At 51.1% G+C, this 25,795-nt stretch overlaps 1 protein-coding gene across 4 annotated transcripts in view; it reads right to left on the minus strand.

Annotated features, from left to right (window-relative positions):
• Positions 1 to 854: 854 nt before the first annotated feature.
• Positions 855 to 25,795, minus strand: part of ACLY (ATP citrate lyase) — a 40,260-nt gene continuing 15,319 nt past the window's right edge. For 2 of the 4 annotated variants that reach the window (XM_024553495.4, XM_024553493.4), the window contains exons 12-29: positions 24,883 to 25,037; positions 24,336 to 24,426; positions 23,244 to 23,273; positions 20,005 to 20,146; positions 19,569 to 19,737; positions 17,708 to 17,812; positions 16,727 to 16,923; positions 14,765 to 14,846; positions 14,072 to 14,182; positions 9,276 to 9,403; positions 8,626 to 8,719; positions 6,713 to 6,867; positions 5,490 to 5,640; positions 5,151 to 5,294; positions 3,006 to 3,119; positions 2,574 to 2,656; positions 2,239 to 2,315; positions 855 to 1,842 (exon numbers count right to left, since the gene is read on the minus strand). In XM_024553495.4, the coding sequence (XP_024409263.1) occupies positions 1,748 to 1,842; positions 2,239 to 2,315; positions 2,574 to 2,656; positions 3,006 to 3,119; positions 5,151 to 5,294; positions 5,490 to 5,640; positions 6,713 to 6,867; positions 8,626 to 8,719; positions 9,276 to 9,403; positions 14,072 to 14,182; positions 14,765 to 14,846; positions 16,727 to 16,923; positions 17,708 to 17,812; positions 19,569 to 19,737; positions 20,005 to 20,146; positions 23,244 to 23,273; positions 24,336 to 24,426; positions 24,883 to 25,037 (2,123 nt within the window). In that variant the 3' untranslated portion in view covers positions 855 to 1,747. The remainder of the gene's footprint in view (positions 1,843 to 2,238; positions 2,316 to 2,573; positions 2,657 to 3,005; positions 3,120 to 5,150; positions 5,295 to 5,489; positions 5,641 to 6,712; positions 6,868 to 8,625; positions 8,720 to 9,275; positions 9,404 to 14,071; positions 14,183 to 14,764; positions 14,847 to 16,726; positions 16,924 to 17,707; positions 17,813 to 19,568; positions 19,738 to 20,004; positions 20,147 to 23,243; positions 23,274 to 24,335; positions 24,427 to 24,882; positions 25,038 to 25,795) is intronic. The other 2 variants (XM_024553496.4, XM_024553494.4) reach the window with 1 other exon arrangement.

Raw genomic sequence — 25,795 nt, forward strand, 5'->3', positions numbered from 1 at the left:
TTTGGAAAACAAAAGCCACCTTAGACCATCATCCATTGTTAGTGTCTTGGGTGGCAACATAGAATTTTTATGTAAAGGTTTAAATGGCTTTGGAGTAAATTTTTAAAAGACTTGAAACTGAGCCCCAACTTACCGATGAGTTGGGGATGCAACTCATGAATGAGGGCGTGCACGTTACCTATTATCTTCTAAGAACGGTAATATTACGTACCTTGGAAGATGGCTGTGAGAATTAAGTGAGACGCTTGATGTGTTTTGCAGTACTTGGCCCAGAGCTAGACTGTTCGGTTTACTCCTTAAAAAGCTGACCAAAAACCACCTTTGGGTTTTAAGCAAGGGCATGAAACAGATGTTTTTAAAAATATCACTGGTAGCTGCATGGAGAATGGACTGTAAGAAGTCAAAAGTAGAACTAGGGGCACAAGTTAGCACACCAGATATGGATCCATCAGAGGGGTAAATAAAGAGCAAACTGAATGGTAACAACTTATTGTGGTGACTATCTCACTGTGTATCAAATATCAAATTGTTGTGTCATATGCCTGAAACTAAGGCCAGTTATATTTAAATTAGTTTTAAAGAGGACAGACTGACAGGATTTATCAACCAGATAGAGAAGTACAGGAGGACGGCCGAGTTGGCCTGAGTGTCTGGGTGGGCGGAGCTTTGGTTCCCATTCACTGAGAAAGAGGGAGGTGCAGATTTAGGGGTGGGGGTTTTGTTTTTGGAAATAGTGTTTTAATTCCTTAAAAATAAAGAGGTAGATTAATATTTTTAAAACTACATGTAGTAAAATTAGAAAGTACAGTTCAGAGGAATATGGATGAAGGGGTATGTATGACAGGAGACAGCAGTTGATATTCATTGTTACTATATAGTTTATTCAAACCAAACTATGATAATACAGAGACTGAGGTGGCAGCTGCCCAGAATCTTTGTGGATTACAGATGCAAACTGGCTGGAGAAGAGTCCTTGGACCCACAACTTCAGGAAAAGACAGATAAGTCAGTTCCATGAACACAGAGAACATAAGACTGAAGACATTTCACAGCTTTTTGCTTTGTGTTTCCATTTTAAACATATGTATGTTACAACTTTACATTTTAAATTACTACTTCACATATTTTGTGACAATAGCTAAGGATTCAATGGTCTCAACCCCCTGACATAAGCAGACTTTGGTCTGCAACATGGAACATTTCAGTGAGATACCAGACAAACCTTTAACACAGAACATACAAAAAGATCCTAAAAAGATCAGATTAATACAATGCTCTTTATGTTATATGAGCAGGAAGAAAGGGAAGTGGAAAAACAAGACATTAGGGGTGCTTTAAGTGTATAATATCTTGAGGTCTTAAAAGTTTCATTCCCTTCTGTCAAGGAAAACATTTTTTTAACCAATGGAAAAAAGAAAGCAACATCGGAAAGCCCTACAACGAGGAAAGACGCTATCCTGACAGTGCTTAGATGCTTTTATGTAATAAATACAGCAAGTAGCAGAGCAAATGTCACAAGTATTGGCTTGGTTTTTATTTCTATGCTTATTAAAAAAAAAACCAGTAAGCTTCTTCGTGTGTGGACTGAACAGTGTTAGCCTGTGGGTGCTGGTCTCCGGAGCCTGCCCACCAGCAGCCGTTTACATGCCAGGCCCACCCATAGCAAGCTCCGGTGCCAGCTGTCTGCACGCCACGTCCCAAGGGAGGAGTCGCCTTCACTTCACCGCAGCAGGGTTCCTGGCTCAAGTTACATGCTCATGTGTTCCGGGAGAACATACGAAATATCATCCCATGGGTGACGATACAGCCCCTGCTTCAGCCTCTTCTGATCAAGATAGTGCCCTAAGGTGGAGCAAATGCATGTTTTTAAATTAAGAGTTTGTGAATTTGTTAAAGTTTAGTGAAGGAAAAAGGATAAGAAAAGGAAATCTCTCTCAATACAAAAGGCTAAGATACAAAGAAATGGGGAAGTAAATCCAGATCCATTCCACAGGTAGATGTCAGGTTTGGTAAAAAAGAGAACTGTGGGAATCAATTATATTTTGTTGGGTTTGCAATCAAAGTCATTTCCAAAGGAACCAAGATAAGGGGGGAAGTGAAAGTAAGAAAGGAAGGATTAGGAATAACGATTAAGTCAATGTGACGTTTCTTTTGAAGAAACCACATGAGCTAAGAGGTGTAGCTGGACCATGGGGTAAGAAAAATAAATAAACATCTTGCAAACAACAATTAACTCACCGATGAAGCCCATACTCCTTCCCAACACAAAGATGCCATTGAGGGCTCCAATGTCAATATACTCATCAGCTTCCTCCCTGCAACATACAACCAACATGCACTTTTAAAACGGCTCACACGACCACCCTCTCCCCCCGACGGTACGACTGAACTAGCTCTCTTTGATTTCAAAGTGGAAAAGAGGGGTGCTCTGGGTGGTAGGAGAGGCAAATTTTGTTCTTTTACACCTCTCCATATTTTCTAAGTGCCCTGTCGTGCGCTGCCCTTAGAGTTGGGAGGGAGCAACAAAAACCAATCGACATTACGAAGAGGTGCGACAAGGCTGCGAAGCTCACCGGGTAAAGGACCCACAGTTTCGAAGCATGTCTACAAACGCAACTCCGATGAAACCATCCACGTTCAGGATGAGATTTGGTTTCTGGAAAGGCAAACATATGAAAAATCACTTATCATTATTTCTCATTCTTTCCTTGTATCACTGTTACTATTACACTACACATTCTGATCACCTTTAAAAATCTCCCACCAAAACATCCCAGTTGGTTAGCAGAGACCTCTCACTGAGTTCAATCCTCAATGTCTCGCGAAGGACCGGACTCCCACGTGACACTTAGCATATATCTGCTGAACTTAGTTATGTACTGGAAATAAAATTTCTAGAAAACCAGGTTTAATTTAGCTACACAATCAACAAGTAAGTTGGCTGTCTCATTTTTCTCCAAGAAATTCACCCAAAACTGTGATTTAGGAGTCGGGGCATTTTTTACCTTTGAGGTGGTAATCTTTTCCACTTCCAGCGCGTAGTCGAGCAGGGGGGTGGCAGGGAAGTGCTGTTTGACGTAGTCTTTGAGGATCCGCACACGCATGTCGGGGTTGTTTATCTGGAAAGTGAAGCAAAGTGACACTGCTGTCGGGAAGTAGGTCGTGCTCGTGTCACAGGGAGACACAACTGTACATTTCATGTCCAGGTGTGTTCCAGGGACCAGGTCTACACGTGTGACTCCATGTAACAACAGACTACGACACTGGGGCTTAAGGTTTTTAAAGTCCTCTCATGTTTCATTTGGGTCTCAAAACAGCCTTTTAGGTTCTCTCTTTTTAAAAAAAAAACTTAAAAAAAAATTGTCACCCGAGGATGTATTTATTGATTTTAGAGAGAGGGGGAAGGAAGTGGGGAGGGGGGAGAGAGAAAGAGACAGACAACAGGGTGAGAAACATCAATTGATTGCCTCCCTTATGCGCCCCAACCGGGGATTGAATCTGCAACTTTTTGGTGCTCAGAATGATGCTCCAACCAACCTAGCCCCCCAGCCAGGGCTAGGTTCTCTCTTTTAAGCTATAGACAAAGAACTCAAAGACTTGGAGATGTTGAGTTGGCCATGGGTCCTACTGTGTTAAGTAGCAGGGGGCTCTCTAACCAGAGGTCTGAGGTTCTAGCCACTAGCCATGTTGCCTACCAGCTCAGTAGCCTGGTCAAGCTGTAACCAAGTTCCACACTAAGCAAGCACCCTGAAATTTTAGGAAAAATCCTGGACCTGCAATGGATAGAGATGGACCACCTGTTAAGAGACCCACACTGAATACTGATCTGTCAGTGAGGGAGTGAGAGAGACTATGCACACACCCAAACCCAGCGCCACCGTGCCCTCCTCCCTCAGCAAACACACCCTAGATCGGTATGGACTCCAGAAAGGAAGGAGCCTGAAAGACTGAGCGCGGCGTGCGGGTCTGTCGGTATCTCAGAAAGAGGCCCCGCAGCACGCGGACTGGAGATGCTATCTGCTTGGGAGCTGGGGGTGGCTGCAGAAAGTTCTGAAGAGCCTGGATGATTCCATCCCTCTGAACTAACCGCCTCCCCGGGCTCTAGCACAGCCCTTGCTGGTCACAGTGTCTGGAGGGCTGCCTTGAGCGGGCCAAGCATGCGGATGCCTGGAAGGGGGTGTTCTTATCGATCACGTGCATGACCTTTGTTTTCTTCTTTACTCCTCTCTACATTTTCTAAGTCTTCTGTAACGAGCACGCACTGCTTTCAGAGCTGGGAGGGAGGGAACACAATCAGTAAGCATCAGGAGGAAGAAAAGGGCTGCCAAGGTGACTGAGTCAAGGACCCTCGGTATGAATGTGAGTCATACATCCTGTCTAGACCAGCAGACTGAGTGGCTGAATGACGCTTCTAGAGCCACAGAGCCAAGGACCCAAAGGCAAAGGGTCCTGTAAGGAGCTGTCCCTGTAAGACCCCCAGCAGCTGTCACCACCGCTTCTCTTTCCCTTTGATTTCTGAACACAGCTCACTGCTAGGACACACGGACAACTACCTGCCCTGTGGGAGTCTCTGTGAACCGGTTAAAATATTCACCCCCTGACCTCTACCAATCAAGCTCCCCGATATTATTGCTCTTCCTACCCCAGTTGTGTCAGACTTAACCATGAGACTTTCTTTGGCCAGTGAAATTCTAGTGAGGTGAGCTGTACAACTCCCAACAGAAGCTTCAAGAGGACTGTTTTCCAAGACAGGGCCTGCTTGTTCGGTGCAGAAGACAGGAGAACAGAGCCGCAGGCAGCCCGCAGAGGGCGGGTGAGTAGGAAACAAACCTGTGCTGTTGGAAGCCCCTGAGATGTCTGGAGCTGTGTCACTGCAGCAGCAGCTAGCCTCCAGTGAGTCATACGTCCACCTAAGCCTGACCTCAGTGCCCTCTCCTATGAGGCTCACAGGATGAGTTTTCAGCTTATACTTTCACACAACTGAACGCCACAAACACTGTTTAGAGGCAATCTGTATTATAGTGTTGGCATCTGCCAAACACCCAAAGCTTTGCTTGTTGAAGTTGAGGGCCTGGGTGTTCTCAACTAAACTGATGCTCTCTTGTCCCCCTTAACCCCGTAGATCCCATTTCTTAAGGAGAACCACCTACCGACTTCACTCGGTGACCAATGCCCATGATCAGCTTTCCCTCCTTCTTCATCTTGTTCACAAACTCCATGGGGATAATGCCACTGTCAAAGGCTTTGCTGAACATCTTGGCCGCTGCATCCAGGGCACCCCCAAACCGATCCCCCTGTAGGAAAAGCAAGCCCATGCTGCCCTGAGCTGTGAGCCTTCTTCCACTTTGCAGACCAGTCTGGCATGCCCTGAACAGCCCTAGCACGGGCTTCCCCCTCCAGGGCTCCTTCCAGGACCTTGCTGTGGCCAAGCAGCATGGTGCCAAAGCCCAGCATCCCTGCTGCGCACCTCCCAGGATGACAGTACTCACGATGGTGAGCAGCCCCGAGGTGAGGCTGGAGACCAGGTCCTTCCCAGCCCGGGCACAGATGATGGTGTTGTGAGCTCCGGACACGGCGGGCCCGTGATCAGCCGTCACCATCAGGCACATCTCAATGAACTGGCAGGAGTACTTGGGCAGCCTGCAGGAGTGCGGAAAGCGACGGGGGCGGGGGGTAGAAACAGCGGTGAGCTGCTGCGCAGGAGACACATGGACAAGGCCCTGCTCCTCTTCTCTCCCATCTCCCTCAACAGGGGCAGCAGCGACCTGCAGACCAGGTCTGACGCCGTCACACAACTCCAGGGCCTGAGCAGCCCGGACTTTGCTGATAACAAATACCACTTTCAAAGAGAGTCAGCAACCAGGGTTTGAAATCTCTTCTTTAGTCAGCAGTTGCCGGCACGAGCTGCTGAGACAGGACGTGACCTGTACTTGTGGCTGCCCTCTACAGACCAGACAGAGGGGAGGGGAGGTCCCTGTCCTTTCACAGCATAGGAGGCCCCAGGCCTCCTCCAGTGTCCATCCTACCAAGTAATGATTAAGGATGTAGTCTGGAGACAGGGGGATGCAAGAGCAGAGTGAAACCTGCTCAGGTGTTACAGCTCATGAACACTTCCCAGGAGGGGCCCAAAGCAGGACTAAGACCCTCCTCTCTGCAGGTGAGGGCATGATACCAACCAAGACTCTGACCTGGCCAATCCCAAGCCAGGGCTCTGTGAATCATGTTCCCATTGGCCTCCTTGCCCAGCTGTCAGTCTCAGGGGAGGGCTAAGCTTGGGAGTTGCAGAGAAAACCAATCTTTTCTCACATTTAGGCTAATGATACAGGGTACTTTATGGCTGTTGGGCAATTCTACCAGCCCTGCACTCTCTAAGCTACCAGATCCCTCCAGAACTCCCCGTTAGCCCTCAGCTCTCTCTCCAGAGGCCTGCATCTGCTCCATCGCATGTCTTTATGAGTTCCCCACGGAAAGAGGCTGAACCAAGATTCCTGATGGAGTCATGCTTTCTCCTTCTCTTGGTTTAGACTGGCCTTTCTGTCCTTGGAAGACGGCAGCCTGAACTTCTTTCCTCTAGCCTTACACTGACCTGTGGCCGAAAAGACTGGCTGACCCCGGACATGCTCCTTAAGGCCGCCCATCCCCACTCCTACCAGGGGAAAATCATTACCTCCAAGTTGCAGGGCCCTACCAGCTCCTGCCTTCCACGACTCACCTTCTCTGGAACCAAAGGAGGCCAAGGACACCACCAATGCCCATCTCCTCCTTGAAGACTTCGGTGATGGGCATGCCTGCATAGATGAGCTCCTGTCCCCGCTCGTCACAGATGCTGGTCATGAACGAGGCCGGTTTGCGGATCAAGCCCAACTCCTGAGCAGGGATGGGGGCAGAGGCAAGCAGCGCTATGGTGACCAGAGATTTCTCCTGGGCCTCCCCACTGCCTGAGCTCCAAGAACCAGCATCCCAGAATGCCTTAAAATCCGGGGGCCACATTCGACAGGGTGGGGCTCTTGGCTCCATTCACACCTCTCCACCCAGCCTGACAAACTCTGCCCAAGGAAGAAGCGCACGAGCCCTTTTACTGGGTCATTTCAGGTGTGGAAAACAGGAGTGCCACACCTCGGCGCTGTTCTGTTCTTTACTGAGCGCTTTCGGGGCCAGGCAGTGCTCCGGGCTGCTTATATCTGTTGGTTTACTCCGGCCTCACAAAGGACGATCGTCCCTCGTGCTGTAGCAGAGGAAATGAGGCCTAGAGTGGCTCAGTGACCAGCCCAAGGCCGCCTGGCTACGAAACGGAAAAACGAATCCACAGGAAAAAACCGAAACACTTCACATCAGCTGCCAACTCCCCACCAAGATGTGACGAGGCACAGGCTCTGGGTATGGGGGATCCCCTTAAGATGTCTTCTACCCGGGGGAGGGGACTGAGCTCCTGAATCCCCCACTTCCTGAGTTTGGGCACACAGGTATCATCAACCAATGCTGTCCCAGCCCATTTCTTCCAACTATCCCCTATGAGCTTTTAAAAAAGCTAACTTACATATAGATTGCATGCGTACGTTCTCATTTTTAAGTTTCAAACAGAACAGATAAAGTTATGTTGCTTTGCCCTCCACGCTTCCTCGGTTTTCGCCTTAGTGTTTGCTGGTTTAGCGGACATCTTTCTGGACCTCTCTCCACTTTTACTTACATGCACACAGAAACACGTGGAGAACAGACACCACTGTGCTGTGCGCGTACAACTGATGAACTTGAGCTCTGGAACGTCAGCACACACACGGACCTAGCTCCTTCCCTCACCTGCTGTGCACTATCCCATCCACAAGGCAATACTAACACTTAGCTATTCCCTCACTGCCAACTGTCAACCAGAAAAATGTTCTCGAATGTTTCTTTATTTGTATATGTTAGTTTTCTAGACATGGAATCACTGGGCCACAAGGTAGGTGCACTTTTAAATTTGGTTCCTATCACCCAACTGCCTTTCAGAAAGCTTGCGTCAGTTTCCAGGCCTACCAACGAGAGGGTGCACCAGCTTCCTCGCAGCCACAAACACAGCAAACTGCCAAAGGGGGTTTTTGTATCTTTGCTGGCCTGATATGGAAAAATTGGTATCACGGTTTTTACTTTGGTTCCTTTTATAATGAGCGAGGTTGAGCATTTTTTTTTCCTGTTGAAAGGCCCTTTCCTACCTATTTTTCTAATTGGGTCTTTAAAAAATTTATTTCTAAGAGTTCTTACATATCAAGAAAATGAGCTCTTTATCCATGCTCCTTAGACTCTGCTTCACCCTGAAATCTCTTAGGAAGCACAAACAACTAAGGGGAGGTTGTCCGCCCCAGCCCCCGTTTCCAGGTCAGGCCAGCTGCCTGTGGGAAATACCCACCACCCCTGCCTCTGGGACCCTGCACACAAGCTCCAGCACAGGAGGAGGTGGAATCCCAGAGTCAGTAACCCACTTTCTCCTTAGCCCTTGGAGAAGCCTCCCCTAAGGGGGCGTGGTCTGGAGCCCAGACCAGCGATCACATGGTTGCTCCAACTAGTAGGGCAGGTCTGGTTTCCAAGGGTTCAAGGCAGTCAGCCCACAACTCCCTTGCCCACACTGTTAAGGACACACACGGCACCTACCCTGGCCCAGGAGTAGTCCATTGGCACCGTCGGGGGAGGCACCTCCTGAGCAGGTACAATGGCCCCTTTGGCCACGAGATCCTCGTACACAGACCTGGGAGGTGGGGGAAGGGCAGGAGAAAGACACCCACGTGGACTTTCTTCTTCATGGCGCTTTCACGCCGTCCCAGAAACGCTCCCCCGTCTAACCCAAACACTTCAGTGTTCTGTCTCGGTGCTCCCTTCCTGCCTGTGGCTTACTTCTACCACTTACATTCCCAAGAACTAAATGAAAACAAGTTCTGGCCAAGACTCTCCTGAATGGGGCTTTACAGAAAGTTGAATCTGGAGGTCAGGTAAGGACAGAGAGGAGGAATGGGAAGAAACAACAGGATATTCAATAACTCTATCCAGCCGTCAGAGGTGATACTTTCTAAACGCTTCTACGTTCATCTCTCATTTATGGCCAACCAAGTAGAAAGGTTAAGAAACCAAACATGTTTTGTTTAACACCAGCCTGAATGGCCTGTAACTGCTGCATCTGCAAACAAGATGACAGCCACTGAGATGGACCAGGAATATCAGACACCTCCGAGTTACAGAGGCTGTTGACCGCAGCAAGTATTTGGAAAGGGAGGGCGTGGCTGGCATCCCACCCAAGTTCCACTTACTGGATGATTTCTCCAAGTTCATCGAAGCTCCGAGGCACAAACACTCCTGCCTCTTTCAAAGCCTGGTTCTTGGCTACTGCAGTTTCAGAAGCCTGGTTGGCACAAGCTCCAGCGTGGCCAAACTGTACCTGTCAGGCAAAGCAGAGCAGCGTGACTGGGCTTGCTACTCCCCTGAAATAGAACAAAGGCTCCTGGGAAATATCAGCACCCATCCCAGGCCAGACCCTGCTAAACACTCCTCTTAAATCGCTTCATGCAGTCCCAGGCAGGCTCACTAACAGCTACGATGGAGGGCTCCTTGTAGAAATGAGGAAACTGAGGCACAGAGACATTGGGGAGCTCACTCAGGTCACACAGCTGTGCACTGGAGCTCGGATATTTTCAAAGCCTGGCTGCCCAAACCCTTCATTTGGCTCCGCCTGGGGCAGCGGCCAGGGGGATGGAGGAGAGGGCTTAGTTTGGAGTAACCGGTAAGAAGTGCGGTTTCAAACTGTCCACCTGAGGCCGCAGTGAGCTCACAGACACCATCTGTCCGTCCTACACGCACTTTTTGTGAAATAGGTACCAGTATTTAAAAAAAAAAAAAAGATTGCAGGTAAAAATACTGAGTCCCAGCTTCTTTGGAAGTCAGACTTTGCACCCACACAGCAACAATGACCTGGAGCCGATGAGCAATCGCCACCGTGCACCTGAGCATGCACGGAGGTAAACTATAAGTCCAGTGGAATATGGGGGTTGACCGACTGTGGGAAGTGAGCAAGGAGGAGGAAAAACCAGTGTTTCTGATGCAATGGGGAAAACAAATTAACCCAGTGACATCTCTGGTACAAAAATGCAGACTTAGGAAGGGGGTGGTGGGTAATCATAATCACACCTAACCTGTTTAAATAACACTCACTATATCCAAGCACCTTTCTAAGAGCTCTACTTATTTAATCTTTCAGTAGCTGTAACTGTTTCTTTATAAAAAAGGAAATGGAAGGCTGGAGAAGTAAAGCAACTTGCCCAAGGTCACACAGACAAGGTGTGGTAGCATTTGAACCCAGGCAACTGGCCTCTGACAGTGCTCTTAACCACCAGACATAATTAAAAGGTCACGTGAGTGTTATACATTCTTTGTAGGACTTAATCCGCATGGGTGAATGGGGTGGGAAGAAGAGATTCCGGGAGAACCAAGATGGCGGCGTAGGTAGACACACTGCGCCTCCTCGCACAACCAGAACTGACAGAGAATCGAACAGCAAGGGGGACCAACACCAAGGAAACAGAAAATAATCATTCATCCAGACTGATAAACTGGACGAACGGCGGGCAGAGAAGCAGACCGCTGCGCAACCCAGGGCTCCAGCTCGGGGAAATAAAGCCTCAAACCTCTGATTGAAAGCGCCCCTGGGGGTTGGGGCGGCAGGAGAGACTCCCAGCCTCACAGGAGAGGTTGTTGGAGAGACCCACAGGGGCCTAGAGTGTGCACAGGCCCACTTACTCGGGAACCAGCACCAGAGGGGCCCAGTTTGATTGTGGGTAGCGGAGTGAAAGACTGAAATCCGGAGGAGAGTGAAGCGGGCGCCATTGCTCCCTCTCGGCCCCACCCCCACGTACAGCATCACAGCGCAGCGACCAGCATTACCCCGCCCCGGTGAACACCTAAGGCTCCGCCCCTTAAAGTAACAGACGCTCCAAGACAAACAAACAAAAAAAATGGCCCAAATGACAGAACACTTCAAAGCTCCAGAAAAAATACAACTAAGCGACGAAGAGATAGCCAACCTATCGGATGCACAGTTCAAAGCACTGGTTATCAAGATGCTCACAGACTTGGTTGAATCTATTCGAAAAACAGATGAAAAAATGAAGCCTATGCTAACAGAAACAAAGGAAAATGTACAGGGAACCAATAGTGATGAGAAGGAAACTGGGACTCAAATCAATGGTATGGACCAGAAGGAAGAAACAAACATTCAACCAGAAAAGAATGAAGAAACAAGAACTTGGAAAAATGAGGAGAGGCTTAGGAACCTCCAGGACACCTTGAAACGTTCCAACATCCGAATTCTAGGGGTGCCAGAAGGAGAAGAGGAAGAACAAAAAATTGAAAACTTATTTGAACAAATAATGGAGAACTTCCCTGATCTGGCAAAGGAAATAGACTTCCGGGAAGTCCAGGAAGCTCAGAGAGTCCCAAAGAAGCTGGACCCAAGGAGGAACACAACAAGACACATCATAATTACATTACCCAAGATTAAACGCAAGGACCTACGTCCAAGATTACTATATCCAGCAAAGCTATCATTTAGAATGGAAGGGAGGATAAAGTGCTTCTCAGATAAGGTCAAGTTGAAGAGGCTCATCATCACCAAGCCCTTATTATATGAAATGTTAAAGGGAGTTACCTAAGAAAAAGATCAAAAATAGGAACAGTAAAAATGACACCAAACTCACAGTTATTAACGACCACACATAAAACAAAAACGAGAGCAAACTAGGCAAACAACTAGAACATGAGGGTTGTCAATAAGGGAGTGGGAGGGGGAGAGAGGGGGAAAGGTACAGAGAATAAGTAGCATAGAAGATAGGTGGAAAATAGACAGGGGGAGGGTAAAAATAGTGTAGGAAATGTAGAAGCCAAAGAACTTATAAGTATGACCCATGGACATGAACTATGGGGGGGGAATGTGGGAGGGAGGGGGGTGGGCAGGATGGAGTGGAGTGGGGGGGGAAATGGGACAACTGTAATAGCATAATCAATAAATACATTAAAAAAAAAAAAAAAAAAAAGAAGAGATTCCGTATTCAAATAAACTTAGAAAATGCTTGGTCCAAGGAAGTGAAGTAAGTTTCTTTAACTCAGAGATATCTTAAAACTAAAACACAGAACGTTAAAAGGGAGAGAGTTTATAGCGCATGTTTATAGTTTATAAAAGCCCTTCTGCTTTTCTGCGTATTTGGCTTTGAGGGCCGCCACACAGGACCAGTGCTTTGTGGAACAAACCTCTGAAAAATACCACCTACCCATTAAACCCCCATCTCTACTCCCACTCCCCAGTTTTTAATTCGGTTTTTCCCGAGGAACTGTCTCAGCGTGCCAATGAGTAGAGATTTATCTAATCTGCTCCACAGGGTGGAAAGTCCCGTAAGGTCCTGTGAATGCAAACACAAGCTAGGCAGTCACTGTACTATTTTACGTTTGTTATGCTTAAGATTTCATACGTCTTAGAAAATCATTAAAAGACAAAACCAAAACACCCCTTGAGGACCTGCCCGACCCATGGGGTGATGGTGAGTGCCCAGCCAGAAACAGAGGAGCAAGGTCCCTGCCCTCTTGGAGGTGTCCTGGGCAGAGTAGGGGCAGGGACAGGGAAGGCGGCAACCCAAAGGGATTAGGAGAAACAAGGGAGGGGGAGGAGGAATTGTTTCTGGCTGCCAGGGTGGAGGAGAAAGTGGTCCAGAAGAAAGTCAGAGCCCTGGCTGCTGTGTCTCCGTGGATTGAGCGCCTGACTGTGAACCAAAGGGTCTCCCGTGTGATTCCCGGTCAGGGCACAGGCCTGGGCTGCAGGCCAGGTCCCCCGCAGAGGGAGTGCGAGAGACAACCACATATTGATGTTTCTCTCCCTTTCTTTCTCCCTCCCTTCCCCTCTCTCTAAAAATAAATGAAAAATCTTACAAAACAGAAGAAGAAAGTCAGAAACAGCTTCATGAAGTACGTGAAGAACCAAAAGGAATAGTTGCTAAGACCTGTATGTGCTAGACCTTTACAATTACTTAATCAACCATTCCTATTTCACAGCTCAGCATAAAGGTCCAGAAAGGCCACATGGCCTGCCCATGCCACCCAGGCCCGTCAATACCCGACACGAAAGCCTGTGGAAACAGCTCACCCCTGAAGGACAAGCAGGGTTCTGTCACCCACCCACTCCCACTCCATCTACTTGAAAAGAATACACACACACAGAGCTGACACCTACCAAAATGAGTATCGTAAATGTTTACTGCGCCCTGCCCTTCGCTAGGCTGAACGAATCTTAAACTTTTCCTGTATCAACACATCAAAACCCCCCTCACCCTTTTCCAGCCTGCCCACTTCCCCTCGCGCGACTGTGCCGTGATGGCCCAGCACCCTCCCGACTGGTTCAAAGGACAAGTGCCTTTTACAACGGGGCAAACGTTGCCACTTTGAGGTGGGCAGAAATCCGAAAGGGAAAGGCAATCATTCTGGAGAGAACAGTGGGACGCAGGCTTGCTGGCAGGAAGAATGGAGGGTTTTGGCACAGGGACGGCCCCTGTTGCGAAAGCCTTGAGGGCCAGATCTGAACGTCTCGAACGCGCAACATGAAGACAAGGCCTCACACTCAGAGCCTGTTCGGTTACCTGCTGGACTTACTCCGTGCCACCACACACGCTCACCTCCGCCATGTGACGTCACCTGCCGAGCAAACCTCTCTGTCTGCGGTCTCTCCCTGCATAGACCATCTTGCTAGGTGCCTTCCCAGCTCTGCACCAGTGGCGTGTCTGCTCCCTCCCCAGCCTCCCTTTGGCCCAGCCAAATTCTTCTCAAGGAAGCCGCCTCAACTCCTGCAGACAGCAGGTTGCTCCTGCTCCAGTAGGGACTCCGAGACTGGTTCTCACCTTAATCTGCCGCTGAGTTAAGTCTCCTCCCATGGCATTTAAGCCCCTAGAGAGCAGGGCCCCAGCTAGACCTTGTAATAGCCCAGCGAGCAAGAGGCGCATATGGAAGGAGCTAGCTGCTCCTCAGACGACGGTTCGCCTCCCCACCCGGGGGTGACGTGTACCGGCCGTACCTCGGAGGAGAACATGGTGGCACAGGTCCCGATGCACCAGCAGACCACGGGCTTGGTGATGCGGCCCTCCTTGATGCCCCGGCAGATCTTGTACTCCTCCGTGCCCCCTATCTACCGAGGAACAGGGAACAAGAAAAAGCCCGTGAGCTGCAGGCACCTGCTCTGTTGCTCCAAAAGCAGCAATGCAGCAGGAAAATCTGTCCCAGATCAGGCAGGAGCCAGAATCTCAACTCGGCTAGAAAATGCGGGGACATGGGCTTGGCCCAAACAGCCTGGAAGACTGGAGTGGGTGCACGAAAGAAGTGTGAAGGGACAGCGGGGACCTAGGAGCGTCCCTGGGACTCCTCCTTCCTAACCTAAGGTAAGGTGATTTAGGACAAGGCCTATCAGGGGCACAGCCAGGGCCCAGGATGGGGTTACAGGACTCTCCCAAAATCACACCATGGCCAGCCATACAAAGCTTTTTTTTTCCTGGCACTAAAACATCTCGTGGCACCGAGAGGCAAAAACTCCTTTTTTAGGAAAAAGCAGCGTTAAAAGTGACTACCTCTAGGTCCCACAGGCTAAGGGGTGCGATTACCAGGGACGGTCACCGTAAGCTATACACAACCAAAATGCAGGAATTTTAAAACACTGGTGTCACACATAACTTTAACCACAAGCAAAACTAAAAAGCTTTTCTCTGCAACTCACCTCTCCAAGAACCACGATCATTTTGACTCCTGGGGTGTCCTGGTAGCGCAGCACGTGGTCCATGAACGTGGAGCCGGGGTACCTGGTGGGAGCAGGGAGGGCGCGAGGGGTCAGCAGGCAGCTTGGGGAAGCGTGTGCTCAGGTGTGCGCCTACGGGAGGCACATAGACGCTGCGGGGCTTTCGTGGGGGTGGGCGCCCACGGAGGGTCCAGAGATGCCTTGGGGATAATGGGGAGTTGGCTGGGGGGGTGAGTACGTGGAGCACAAGGGAAGAGAAGAAAAGGGAAGGGAAGGAAGAAGAGTTACTAAGCCCAGAGAGGTCTGTTGGGTGGTTAAGGGATCCCTGGAGAGCACAGGCAGGGTGGTTTTAAAGTATGTCCACAAATTCTTTTCAGAAGGTGGAGCCTCACACCTCTCCTCTTGACTCTGGGATGGAGTTAGTTAATGAACAAAACATGGCTAACGTGATTCTACGCTACTACCTTCCAAGGCTGGGTTATAAAAGGAACAGCTTTTTCTGGCCCTCTCTTGAATTGCTCCCTCTGCGGGAAGTCCCGAGCCCAGTCACCCAGATGCTGAGCAACCTGTGGAGAGGTCACAGGGAAGAGCCACTGGCCAGCCACGTGGGTAAGCCCCTCTGGCCTCAGGCCTGCCTCCAGCCGACTGCGACCCTTAGGATAAAGGTTTAGCCACTCCCCTAAGGAACTGGGCAGGAAGTCCTTCCTCAGCCAGGTGACCCACCTGAAATGACGTGGAAGAGCCAGGGAGACTGACAAGGTGACCCTGTCTCCCTGCAGCTTTCCGCTCGCAGCTGAACAGTAGCAGCAGTAATAATGCCAGCCAGCAATGGCAAACGTTCACAAGGGAACTACTGTTCCCTTCGACAAAAATGGGACTAGGCATAAAATGGGAAATGCATACATTGCTCTCTGCCCCTAGTTCCGGACACAGAGTTCCCACAACCCTTGGGATCTCTCCTGAGTGCTGGGGGTGCGGGGAGCCTCTTCTGTTCCAGGGTTTGATTTTTGACCCTGGTTCCCAACACCAGGCTCCTAAGATATATTAATTTCCTGAGTAATGTGGGTGGTGGGAGGTCCTAAATCCCTTGGAATTTCCTGGGTGATGGAAGGTATCTTCTACGCTAATGAGGCAACTCTTGGTGGGCTCCTGCATAGCTCCCGGACAGGGGCTGGTCACCTGAAAGACTAGGCCATGATTAGAAGCCTGGAACTTTCAGCCCCACCCCCCTGTCCTGTGGAGAGGAAAGAGGTCTGAAGACTGAATTAGTAAGAAATCGTACCTACATGATGAAGCCTCCATAAAAATCCCTGAGTATGTGGACTGCAACTTCTGGGCTGCTGGCCAGAAATGGGAATGTGATAGTAGTAGGGAGTAAAGGAATAGTGTTTTCCCTTTCACTTATTAGCTACAATAAACACTTACTGAGTACTCACTAAGTGCCGGCCCATGTTAGCCTCTTTATAATACATGACCTCACTTAATCCTCCCACCAACTCCATGTAGTGGGCACTATTATTTTACCCATTGAGGACGGAGGGCCAGGGGTGCAGGGTAAGTAAATCATCCAGGGAAACTGGGATTGGAACCCCTGTGGTCTGATTGCAGACTCAGTCCTGCTAATCACAGCGCTCTGCTGCCTCCCTATGGCCACCTCAGAGAATAAACAGATCTGCCCGCAGGCCTCTCCAAACTCCTTTCCCTGTATTTTCTCATCTTTATGCCCATATTGGTCCTGAGACAAGAATGGCTATGACCCATTTTATGGACTTAAGATAACACTCCTACCTGAAACTAAGATAATATTGAATGTCGACTGCAATTGGAAAAACAAACAAGACCCCCAAAAAAAAGAAAGAAAGAAAAAGAAACATCATTATGTGCCAGTAGAAACTCAGCGGCAGCAGGCAGTATGGGAGGTCCCCTCGGCCCTCAGCTGATCACCTGTCCCCGCCTATGGCCACGCCCTCATAGACGCCATCCGTGGTCCTAGAGATGATGTTGTTGAGCTCGTTGGACATGCCCCCGGAACGCGAGACATAGGCCACACTGCCAGGGCGGTACAGCTTGGAGGCCAGGATGTTGTCCAGCATCCCACCTGTATTCCCGATCTTAAAGCACCCGGGTTTGATGCCTCCAACCTGCAGGGGCAGAAACGGCAGTCAGGGAGGAAGGGTGAGCTCCGGACTGAGCACAGAGCTCAGAGGACTCACCGAGCCCGGCACTGCCAGCCCACCCCACTCTGGCCAGGCTGGGGAGGAAATGGCCAAGAGAGCTGCCAGCTGCACACTGGGCTTCCCGCTTAAGCAGGATCTGTTCTCTCCCTCGAGAGACATTACACAGGAGACAGCAAGCCTACTTTGTAAAACATGGCTTACTGCCGATAGGTACACTCAGGGTTCCGTAACCTTCTCTGCTCTGCAAGGCTGGCAACGCCCAGTACACGTATCTAACAGGCGTGTGCCTCTGCTCAAAACCACCCGCTGCCTCTGAGACAGGAGGTCCCTGTGTCTTAATGTCACACAGATGCAATGAGACAACTAAGGAAAAACAACAACCAAATAGTCACAGAGCAATCTCTCCTTGTAGGCAGACCTTCAGGTCAAAAACAAAGCCTCCAGGTAGAGGCTGCATCTTCTCCTTCGGTTATGGTGGGAGGAACAATCAAAGACCACGATGCTGTGTGAAAGGAGACCAACACTTAAGACAAGAATCTGCGCGTCAGCCCCTTGACGCTGTAAAGGTGACACAGAGTGGGGAGAAAGCTCTTTAAAAACTGGCTGGAAATGGACAGACTGGCTTCAGGAGGTGCCCCCTAAACCTTTCAACCTAGGAGACAGGAGAATCAACAAGCGAGTCTCCCGAGGGCCCAGACCTTCATAAAATAGCCTTGAACGTAAAAGGCTTTCAGGAGGGGACGCTCACAGTGGCAGGTCCGATGATGGTCACGCCCTTCTGGTCTGCCTTCTTGATCAGCTTCCTCGTGAGGGCCTCGGGGATGCCTTCGGCTATGATGGCAATGGTCCGGATCTAAAGGGAGAGAGCAGTGCCTCCCCGCTAACTTCTCACCTCGGGTGGGACAAGGACGCAGCAGCCATGCAAGAACCCTCCTCCCATGTCCCCTTCCAGGCCCTAAGGGCAAAGTAGTATTAATGACGCGCACCACTTCCTCCCGCAGGTCTGTTCCTACGCTGATCACACCAGCCCTCCCAGAAACTTTGCAAAGACCTGCTGCAAACAGAGCTGCGATACGCTCTCCCACCCCCAAACGCACAAGACTCAGACACCTGCGCCCCACCTGCTCACACAGGAGCTGTCGATGGCCTTCCCCGTGGCGCCCTCTGAGTCCCCAACTCTATGTCCCCAGAGCACAGAGCCAGTAAGTCACAGAAACGAGCTGCTGCCACACCTGGGCCAGAGAGTGGGCTGGGGAGAAAGCCCGAGGGACTGGGGAGTGGGCAGGGAAGACTGAGAACCATCTCCGACTCTAGTCTAGGGGCCAGCAAACTTTCCTGTAAGGGATGAAAGAGCATTTTAGGCTTTGTCAATCATGTCGTCTCTGTGGCAACTAAACTTTGCCTTCCAAGTATGAAATGGCCACGGACAACATGTAAGTGAACGAGCATAGCTGCGTTCCAACCGAATTTTATTCACAGAAGGAGGTGGAGATAGTTTGGCCCTTGAGCTGCCTTTGCTGCCCTCTGACCTAGACTGAAAAACCCAGCTCATTTCCAGCACGGGGACTTTCATTGTCACTTCACCCAGGTGCCCAAACCGGTCTGTCTTCTCCGGCCTGGCCCTGGACCACGCCAGTCGGGCCGGGCAATAATTCTGAGCAGAAGAACCAATACCTTATTCTATTGGCTCGGGGGTGGGGGAGTGCTTACAAATCAGTGACAAAGACAACCAACACCTCAATAGAAAAAAAAATAGGGGAAGCCAAATCAGACTAAAAATGGCCAATGAATGTTTTTAAAACACATGGTAATAAAGGCATGACAATGAAATAGAATGCCTACCAATGTGCCAACTAAGCATGTTTGTAAAATGCAGACACAGTTGGCATGAGCACTGAGAAAGAGGTGCCTCACACCCCTGACGGGGGTCTGTCTCGGTGCAGCTTTTCTGGGGGGCGCCCGGCCGGCACGGACCGGAGGCTTAAATCTGCCCATTCTGCTGCAGCGGTCTGATTTCTAGACGTTTATTCTGGGGAAATAATTAAGGACATACTCAAATTATTCCAAGATGCTCATCACCACACTTGACAACGCAAAACTGCTGCTACCAATAAATATTAATTGTGTGGAAAGGGTAACTGAAGAAAATGGATTGTAAAATAGTTCTGTAAAATATTGTTCCATTTGGTCAAATCCAGGAAAAGGTAGGGATAAGAAAGCACCCAAAAATAGCAGCTGTGTTTCTGGGCAAGGGGGCTTGAGATATTTCGTTCTTCCTTGTATTTAGCAGTAATTACATATTTTCTATAGTGTGTAATGATTGTATAAGAAAGGAAGCATTTTTTATTCTGTTTTTAAGGCCAGGCTTAGACAGCACAGAGAGACGAGGGCGGCCACCCTGGAACGGGCTCCTCTTTGACCCAGGTGAACGGCCTGCCCGCCCTAGGTCATTGCCCCATCTTCTGAAGATCCAGCATCTCCAGCCATTTTCACCCAGATCGGCAGCCAGTCCCAAGTCCCGGCCATTTGTCCCAGGCGGCAGTGACCACGGACACCCCCCAGGAGCTCTCCCCCAATACCCGCTCCGCCCCCTGGGCCCAGCGACCTACCTGCGCGTAGCTCATGGTCTCAACGGTGCTGTCATAGGCAGAGCGAAGGGAGGCGAAGTTGATCAGCACGTCTACCTCTGGGTGTTTCTTCATGGCATCAGCCATGTTCTTGAAGACGGGGATCAGGATCTCCTTGTGACCCCAGTAAAACTTCTGCTTGTGGTCCCCACTGTGAGAAAGGAGGAGGAGGGGTCAGGACAACCAGTCAGGGTTGGGGAGGGGAGGTCAAGGGGAGGAATTTCATCTAGCAGGTGGAAAGGCAGGGTTCTGCCCTCAAAGAGTTTCGGCTACGATCCAGGAATGCGGCTCTCCCCAGTCTGAAAGGGAAAGTTGCTTCCCCAGCAAAAGGGATCATCTAGCTGCTCCCCCAGCTCCGTCCTAGTGAGGGAGGGGATGGGACTAGATGAGGCAGCCTCCCTGCTGTGGCATGACTTACGTGAAAGGGTAGACCATGGCGGCCACCGAGGGCTCGTCTCGGGAGCAGACGTAGTCAAAGTCCAGCATGCCTTGCACAGCCCTGGTCTGCATGCCCCACACAATGGCCTTGGTGTGGCGGCTGAAGAGGGTGGCATTCTTTCCTGGTGGGCAAAGACACAGCGAGTGCACCCAGGACACACCCACGACACACCCCCCTGTGAGACTCGCAGGGGGAGGGGCCGCCTGCCAGACCCCTCCACGTCTCAAGTCCAGGGAGGGTGGCTAATCAGAACCACAAGGGGACATGAAAAGGGTGGAATTCTGAGAACTTTGGGAGGAAGCGCTTCAATTTCTTCTGGAAAGAGGTAGCTGAAGGTAAAAAGTTCAGATCTGTCTGGCTAGTGAACAACTCAGCAACGAAAGGAGAAATGATTCCCACTACAAAGAACAGGTCTATCAGGGCCTTATCCATTTTATAGGAAAGACAAATATGTAATCAGCCTCCTGGTTATATGCAAATGGACAGTTGATGAATTACTTTTAAAGTCACTGGAAAAGTGTTAAGCTCTCCCAATTTGGGTGACCACAGGATGTGACACGAGAAGAGACTCCCGCCCCTCAAAACAGAATTATCTTCTGGAGGGCGGGCTCCTTGTAGTACAGGCTTCCCCAGCTAAGTGAGTGTTCTAGAAACCCATCTGTAGCAGTGCACCAGCTGGTGGTGTTGTGAGAGGCTGTGTTCAGCTTCAGTGAATTATTTTTTGAAGACTCAGCACATTTGCCCATTTCACGATGAGTGACTTACAAGCACACCTGCCCACACAACACCGAGTGTTCAGCAGTTTTTGACCCAAAACAGCCTGACTCCTGTGCCCCACCCACCCTATTCACCGGATCTTGCTCAAGTCACTTTTTTTGTTTCCCAGGATGAAAAAAGTCCTCAAAGGGAAACATTTTGCGGTTGTGGAAGAGGTGAAACAAAAAATGACAGAAGCACTAAAAGGCATCAAAATCGGTGAGTTCAAGAACTGTTTAGAGCAGTGGAAAAACACCTCGACAGGTGTTCTGCAGCAAATGGAGAGCACTTAGAAGGTGACTGAAGTGTAAACATGTGAGAATGAATACACAATTTTTAATAACTAAGTTGTTTTTTGGGGGGTCTCCCCCTCGTACAACTCTCCAACAACCCTTATCACCCGTTGAAATCTGGACATAAACGCCCTCAGGTCAGGGTCTGAACCCTCAGGACTCCAGGTCAGTGCAGGTCCCAGGAAAAGGTTTGCTCAGCTTTATCTTTAACGGAGGTTCCGGCCGAGGCTCTGGCCCGGGGGACGCGAGCGCAGCACGCTACTCCTCCGGGCCTCCTCCCTCGACCAGGCGGCTCTTTGCTACTCAGGACAAGGCTCTTGGACGGGCTCTCCAGCCAGCAGGAAAGGGGTAAGGGGCAAAAGGAAGGAACGAAAGTATCTGGCAGAAGTGGATTCCTCAGCCTTGAAGGGAAAGCTTCTTCGCCACCCTGCAGGAGGTGTGAGCTCACCCTCCCTTCCTTGCAAGCCCCATGGAGGAAAGTGGCCCTCAGGAGAGGTTCTCAGCTCCTGGGGAAAACAGAACACCAAGCCCAGTGGCATCTGGCATTCATTAACCTACTGTACTAATACAGACTTGACTAACCGAGTTCAAGGCCTCATTAAATAAATTTAGGAGATCACTTTCCCAAGGCAGATAGGCTTCTCATCCCCACAGGCCCGCCTCTTCCATCACAGCCGTGAGCTCATGACACAGGCTCCTGATGTTGCAAACGCCAGGATTTACTGTCATGGACCCGTCTGGGCTCTGAGGAGGCATGAAACCATGGAACAAAGGAAGCCACCTAAGCAAGTAGGACATTGGAGCCCGGAGTTGCCAAATGACTGAGATCCTAGGTCATCTGGCGTCTGAGCCAGGATTTCAGCTCGATTGTGCAAGAGTGGAGGAGGAACATAAGCCCTGCCACTCCCCGTCCTCGGGGGAGCCCACACTAGAGTCAGCGTGCGACCTGTGCACACACACACATCTGTCCCCCCCACAGGCCACAGAAGTCAGAACAAAGCCTGCAGTCCCCACAAACCCACCTCCCCTCCAGCATGAAAGGGGCAGAACCAGAGTGCTCCTCTCCTCCAACAGGGGACCCAAAGCTGATGGGGGCAATCCTCAGCCCACCAGCAGCGAGGAGCCCCCCTCCCCAGGAAAGCTGCTCGGGGCTAAGAGTCCCCTACTAGGCTCTTCCTCTAGGCCCGCTGATGGGGGTGCCCACTCTGATACAGCTATCCTTCCCCCCCACTTCTCAGCACAGCTGGGGACTGGCAGTCCCCTAGGTTGGAAGAGCTCTTGAGCTACAGCTGCCCTTGTTCTCTGCCCAGGGCTCAGCCTCAGGTCACGCCTTTCAGGAAACAATGGATCTTGCCAGAGAGTCTAGGAGCTGCGTTCCTGGCCTTTCTGGAGGGACATAAGCACCCCTGCCTAGTTATTCCTCCCCCTCCCCTGAACAGGAAAGGGGTCAAATACCACCAGAAGACTCCCCTCCCCCAGAGGGAAATCTCCCACGCTGCGAATGTCAAGGTGAACAAAGCCCCGATGCTTCGAAAAGGTGAACAGGTGTGTTCTGTGTGTGAGGGCTCACCAGACACTGTCCTCCATGGTGACTTCAGACACCAGAGCCCACACCCCTTCTGCTGCCCACCTTTCTGGGTCCCTCTCTCCCTCCTCTTCCATCCCATCTTCCACCTAAGTCCCAGAGAAATCTGAACTCATCCCTGGTATTGGGAGCTCTGGGATAAAGTCAGGAGGTGGGGAAAGTAAATGAAGCCACCATGAGATGCAGATGAGAATCGGGTGGTCCCTGGCTCTCCTCCCCATCCACTGTGCTCTGCCACTTCCCCTTCAGTTTCGAAGGCTCCCTCCTTCCCAGGAGGACCCTCCCTCCTCGGCACCACTCCACCCTCCAAGGCTGTGGGCCTGGCTCTTCACCCCTTCACCCCCAGGTCTGGAGCCAGAGACTGCCACTTGGCCAGGAGAGCACTGAGTGGGGGCTTGAACCAAGCAGGAGTGGGAAGGGAGGGAGCGCGAAGACTAGGACTTGGGAGCAAGGCCACACCGAGGCAGGGAGAGAATATACCAGACAACACTGCATCCCGCTCAGGAGGGGAAACGAAGCAAACGGTAAGACTGAAACCCACTAACAAGCCACACGCAGATTTGGGAAGGGCCGGGGTGTCCTACCTTGCAGGGATCTTGGACTTGGGACTGAATCTGTCAAAGAAAATGACCAAGGCAACTGAGTGACCTACTGACGGCTGGAGGCTTTGGAGGGAGAGGGTGGGAACAGGGAAGGGTCCCATGGACAAGGCTGGCAGGGCTGATGCCCTCACCGTCTCTCATCTATTCCACAATAGACAAGGGTCAAGCGAGCAAAAGAGAAGACAGCACCATCAGCAGAGCAAGAGCAAGAAAGAGCAAAGGACCAAAGGGGGCAGAGAGAGGGGTGGGAGGAACGTGAAGGCTTGGGGGGTGCTCTCCACACTGACTGCCCCAGGCCCTCTGAAGGGACAGCCGGCCTGGTCCCAGCCTCTTACCACCAGCCCTTGTCCCTGCAAAGTTCACAAGGGTCAGGCTGAGATGGGTCGGCCTTGTCATTGTGTGCCATGGGTCTGGGGACTCCTGGGCAGTGGCTTTGAACTTGGGTGCCTGGAGCCAGTGTCGCTATTTCACCAAACGCCTCAGGCACGTTCTGCCCGCACCAGGAAGAGGGTGCACAGGCCACGCCAGCCAGCCCAGCAGGGACTAAAGCCGGTTACTGAACGCTGGCCGCCAGGGCTCTCGTCTTTGATGAATCAGAGGAGGGGGCACAAAGCAGGTGAAGTACAAACGGGCTGGTAGACAGCGCGTGTCCTTACAGTGGGCTCAGGAAGGCAGCAGCTTCGTAGGAGCCCCAGGATGACGGGGTGGGCAGGAACTACCACTATACGGGAGCTCACCCTGCCCTCCACTTAGGAGGAGAGTCTGGGAGACCTACCCACCTCCTGGAATTTTTGTAACCCTGTCTCCTCCGCAACCTTCCTGTCCAACTCACCCTCACCCACGGGAGGTAAGGGGGTAGAAGAGGTGAGGAGTGAGATGACCCAGGCCCAGCTGGGTTCTCAGCACCAGAACCCATAGGGAAGGGTTAGCACATCCTCACGTCTGTTCCTATCCCACGCCCCATGCCCTCTCGCAGCAAAGCCCAAATGCCTCCCCTATCACCTCTGCTGGCCCAGTGAGGCCCACAAAGGGAAGGGGGACAGGGAAGGTCCAAAACCACTGGGAGTTAATTACCTTGGAGCACAGCGGGCTTGGCCTTCTTTGCAGGAGCCACCTCATCAGCCCTGGTCTCAGAAAAAGACGCAGTCCTGCTGGGGGCTGGAGTCTGGGTTGAGACAAGGAAAAGGAGTAAAAGTCACAGGTAGCAGCTGGAAAGAAAAGCCACTGGTTCTTGAGTACCCAAAGAAACCAGGTAACAAGAACTGAGTACCACACGGTTCTTTATACAAGCTGCTTCCAAAAGCACTATTCCAACAGCCCCCTGAGGCACGAATTAGTATTGTCTCCCTGCTCCAGGTGAGCAAACTGAGGCTCTGTGCAGGTACAGTAACTGCCGAGGTACCTCCTTCGGTAGGATTTGAACTCAGGTCTCACTTAAAAAACCCAGGGCTTTCCATTATTCTACTGTGATTGGCACAGAAAAAAAACTGGCAGATTGTGAAACCAACCACGCACTACCTGCCCCCCATTTCCCCAAATGGCTAGGGACAGAAGAGCGGCGCCATGTCCCGGATGGGATGGGGGTGTGAGGCGCTGACAAAGACGGCTAGCCAGCACCTACCGACGTGCTCCCGCTGGCGTTGAGGAGGAAGTTCGCGGTGTGGGCAGCTGTGGGCGGCTGATTGGGGATGGGCCGGTGGCCCAGGGCCATGCCCACAATGGCCGTCATGTGAGTCTCGGTGCCAAACACGTGGATGGGGATCCCGGTGGTCTTCCCTGTGGAGGAGGGAAGAGTCCATCATCCAAGTGCTCAGATCAGCGCCTGAGTCTACGTGACTCTGCACAGGTCCTCTACAGTCCTGCCTAGCACCTGGCACTTCCTGTGCAGGACCAATTACCCACGTCAGCTGTCGTATCTTCATCACCCAGTGGGTTCCTGCTAAGAGTGAGAACAGCCTTGCTGACACTCCCAGGTGACCCAGAAGCATCATCAGTCCGCGCTCCCCCCGTGCACAGCCTGGGTCCTGGCTCTCCAACCCCCAGCCTGGCCACTGTCCTTCAGCACTGGCCCCACTCCTGCTCTGCAGGGAGCCCTCACCCAGGTTTCACCCAGCTGTTCTCATCATTCGGCCCAAACGCCACCTCCCAATGACCTTGACAGCCGCTCCCCTCCACACCTCCCTGCTTGCTTCACCCTACACTGAGCCCTTTCTGACAGCGTCTTGTCCCAACAACAGTTTACTGGTTCAGTGTTCCAACCATGACCAAGTGACATTCACTGCACCGTACCGGAGGCCAGGCCCGTGGTGGGTACACACTTCTGTGGGGAGCTAGAATTCGGCAATGCTTCAACTGATAGAGGCAGGTGTGGTGTTCGCCATGGACACCAGATTTGGAAAAACGGGAAAATGAGCAGGTTTTGCCTCTCTAATCACACAACACACTCACTGAGCACAAGCATCTCCTGACTGTCACCCCGCTGGCACTTCACATGAGCCCTTGCTGCACACCCACTTAGCAATGGGGGCCGCATT

The sequence above is a fragment of the Desmodus rotundus genome, chromosome 9 (assembly GCF_022682495.2).
Source record: "Desmodus rotundus isolate HL8 chromosome 9, HLdesRot8A.1, whole genome shotgun sequence".
Taxonomy (NCBI): Eukaryota; Metazoa; Chordata; class Mammalia; order Chiroptera; family Phyllostomidae; genus Desmodus; species Desmodus rotundus.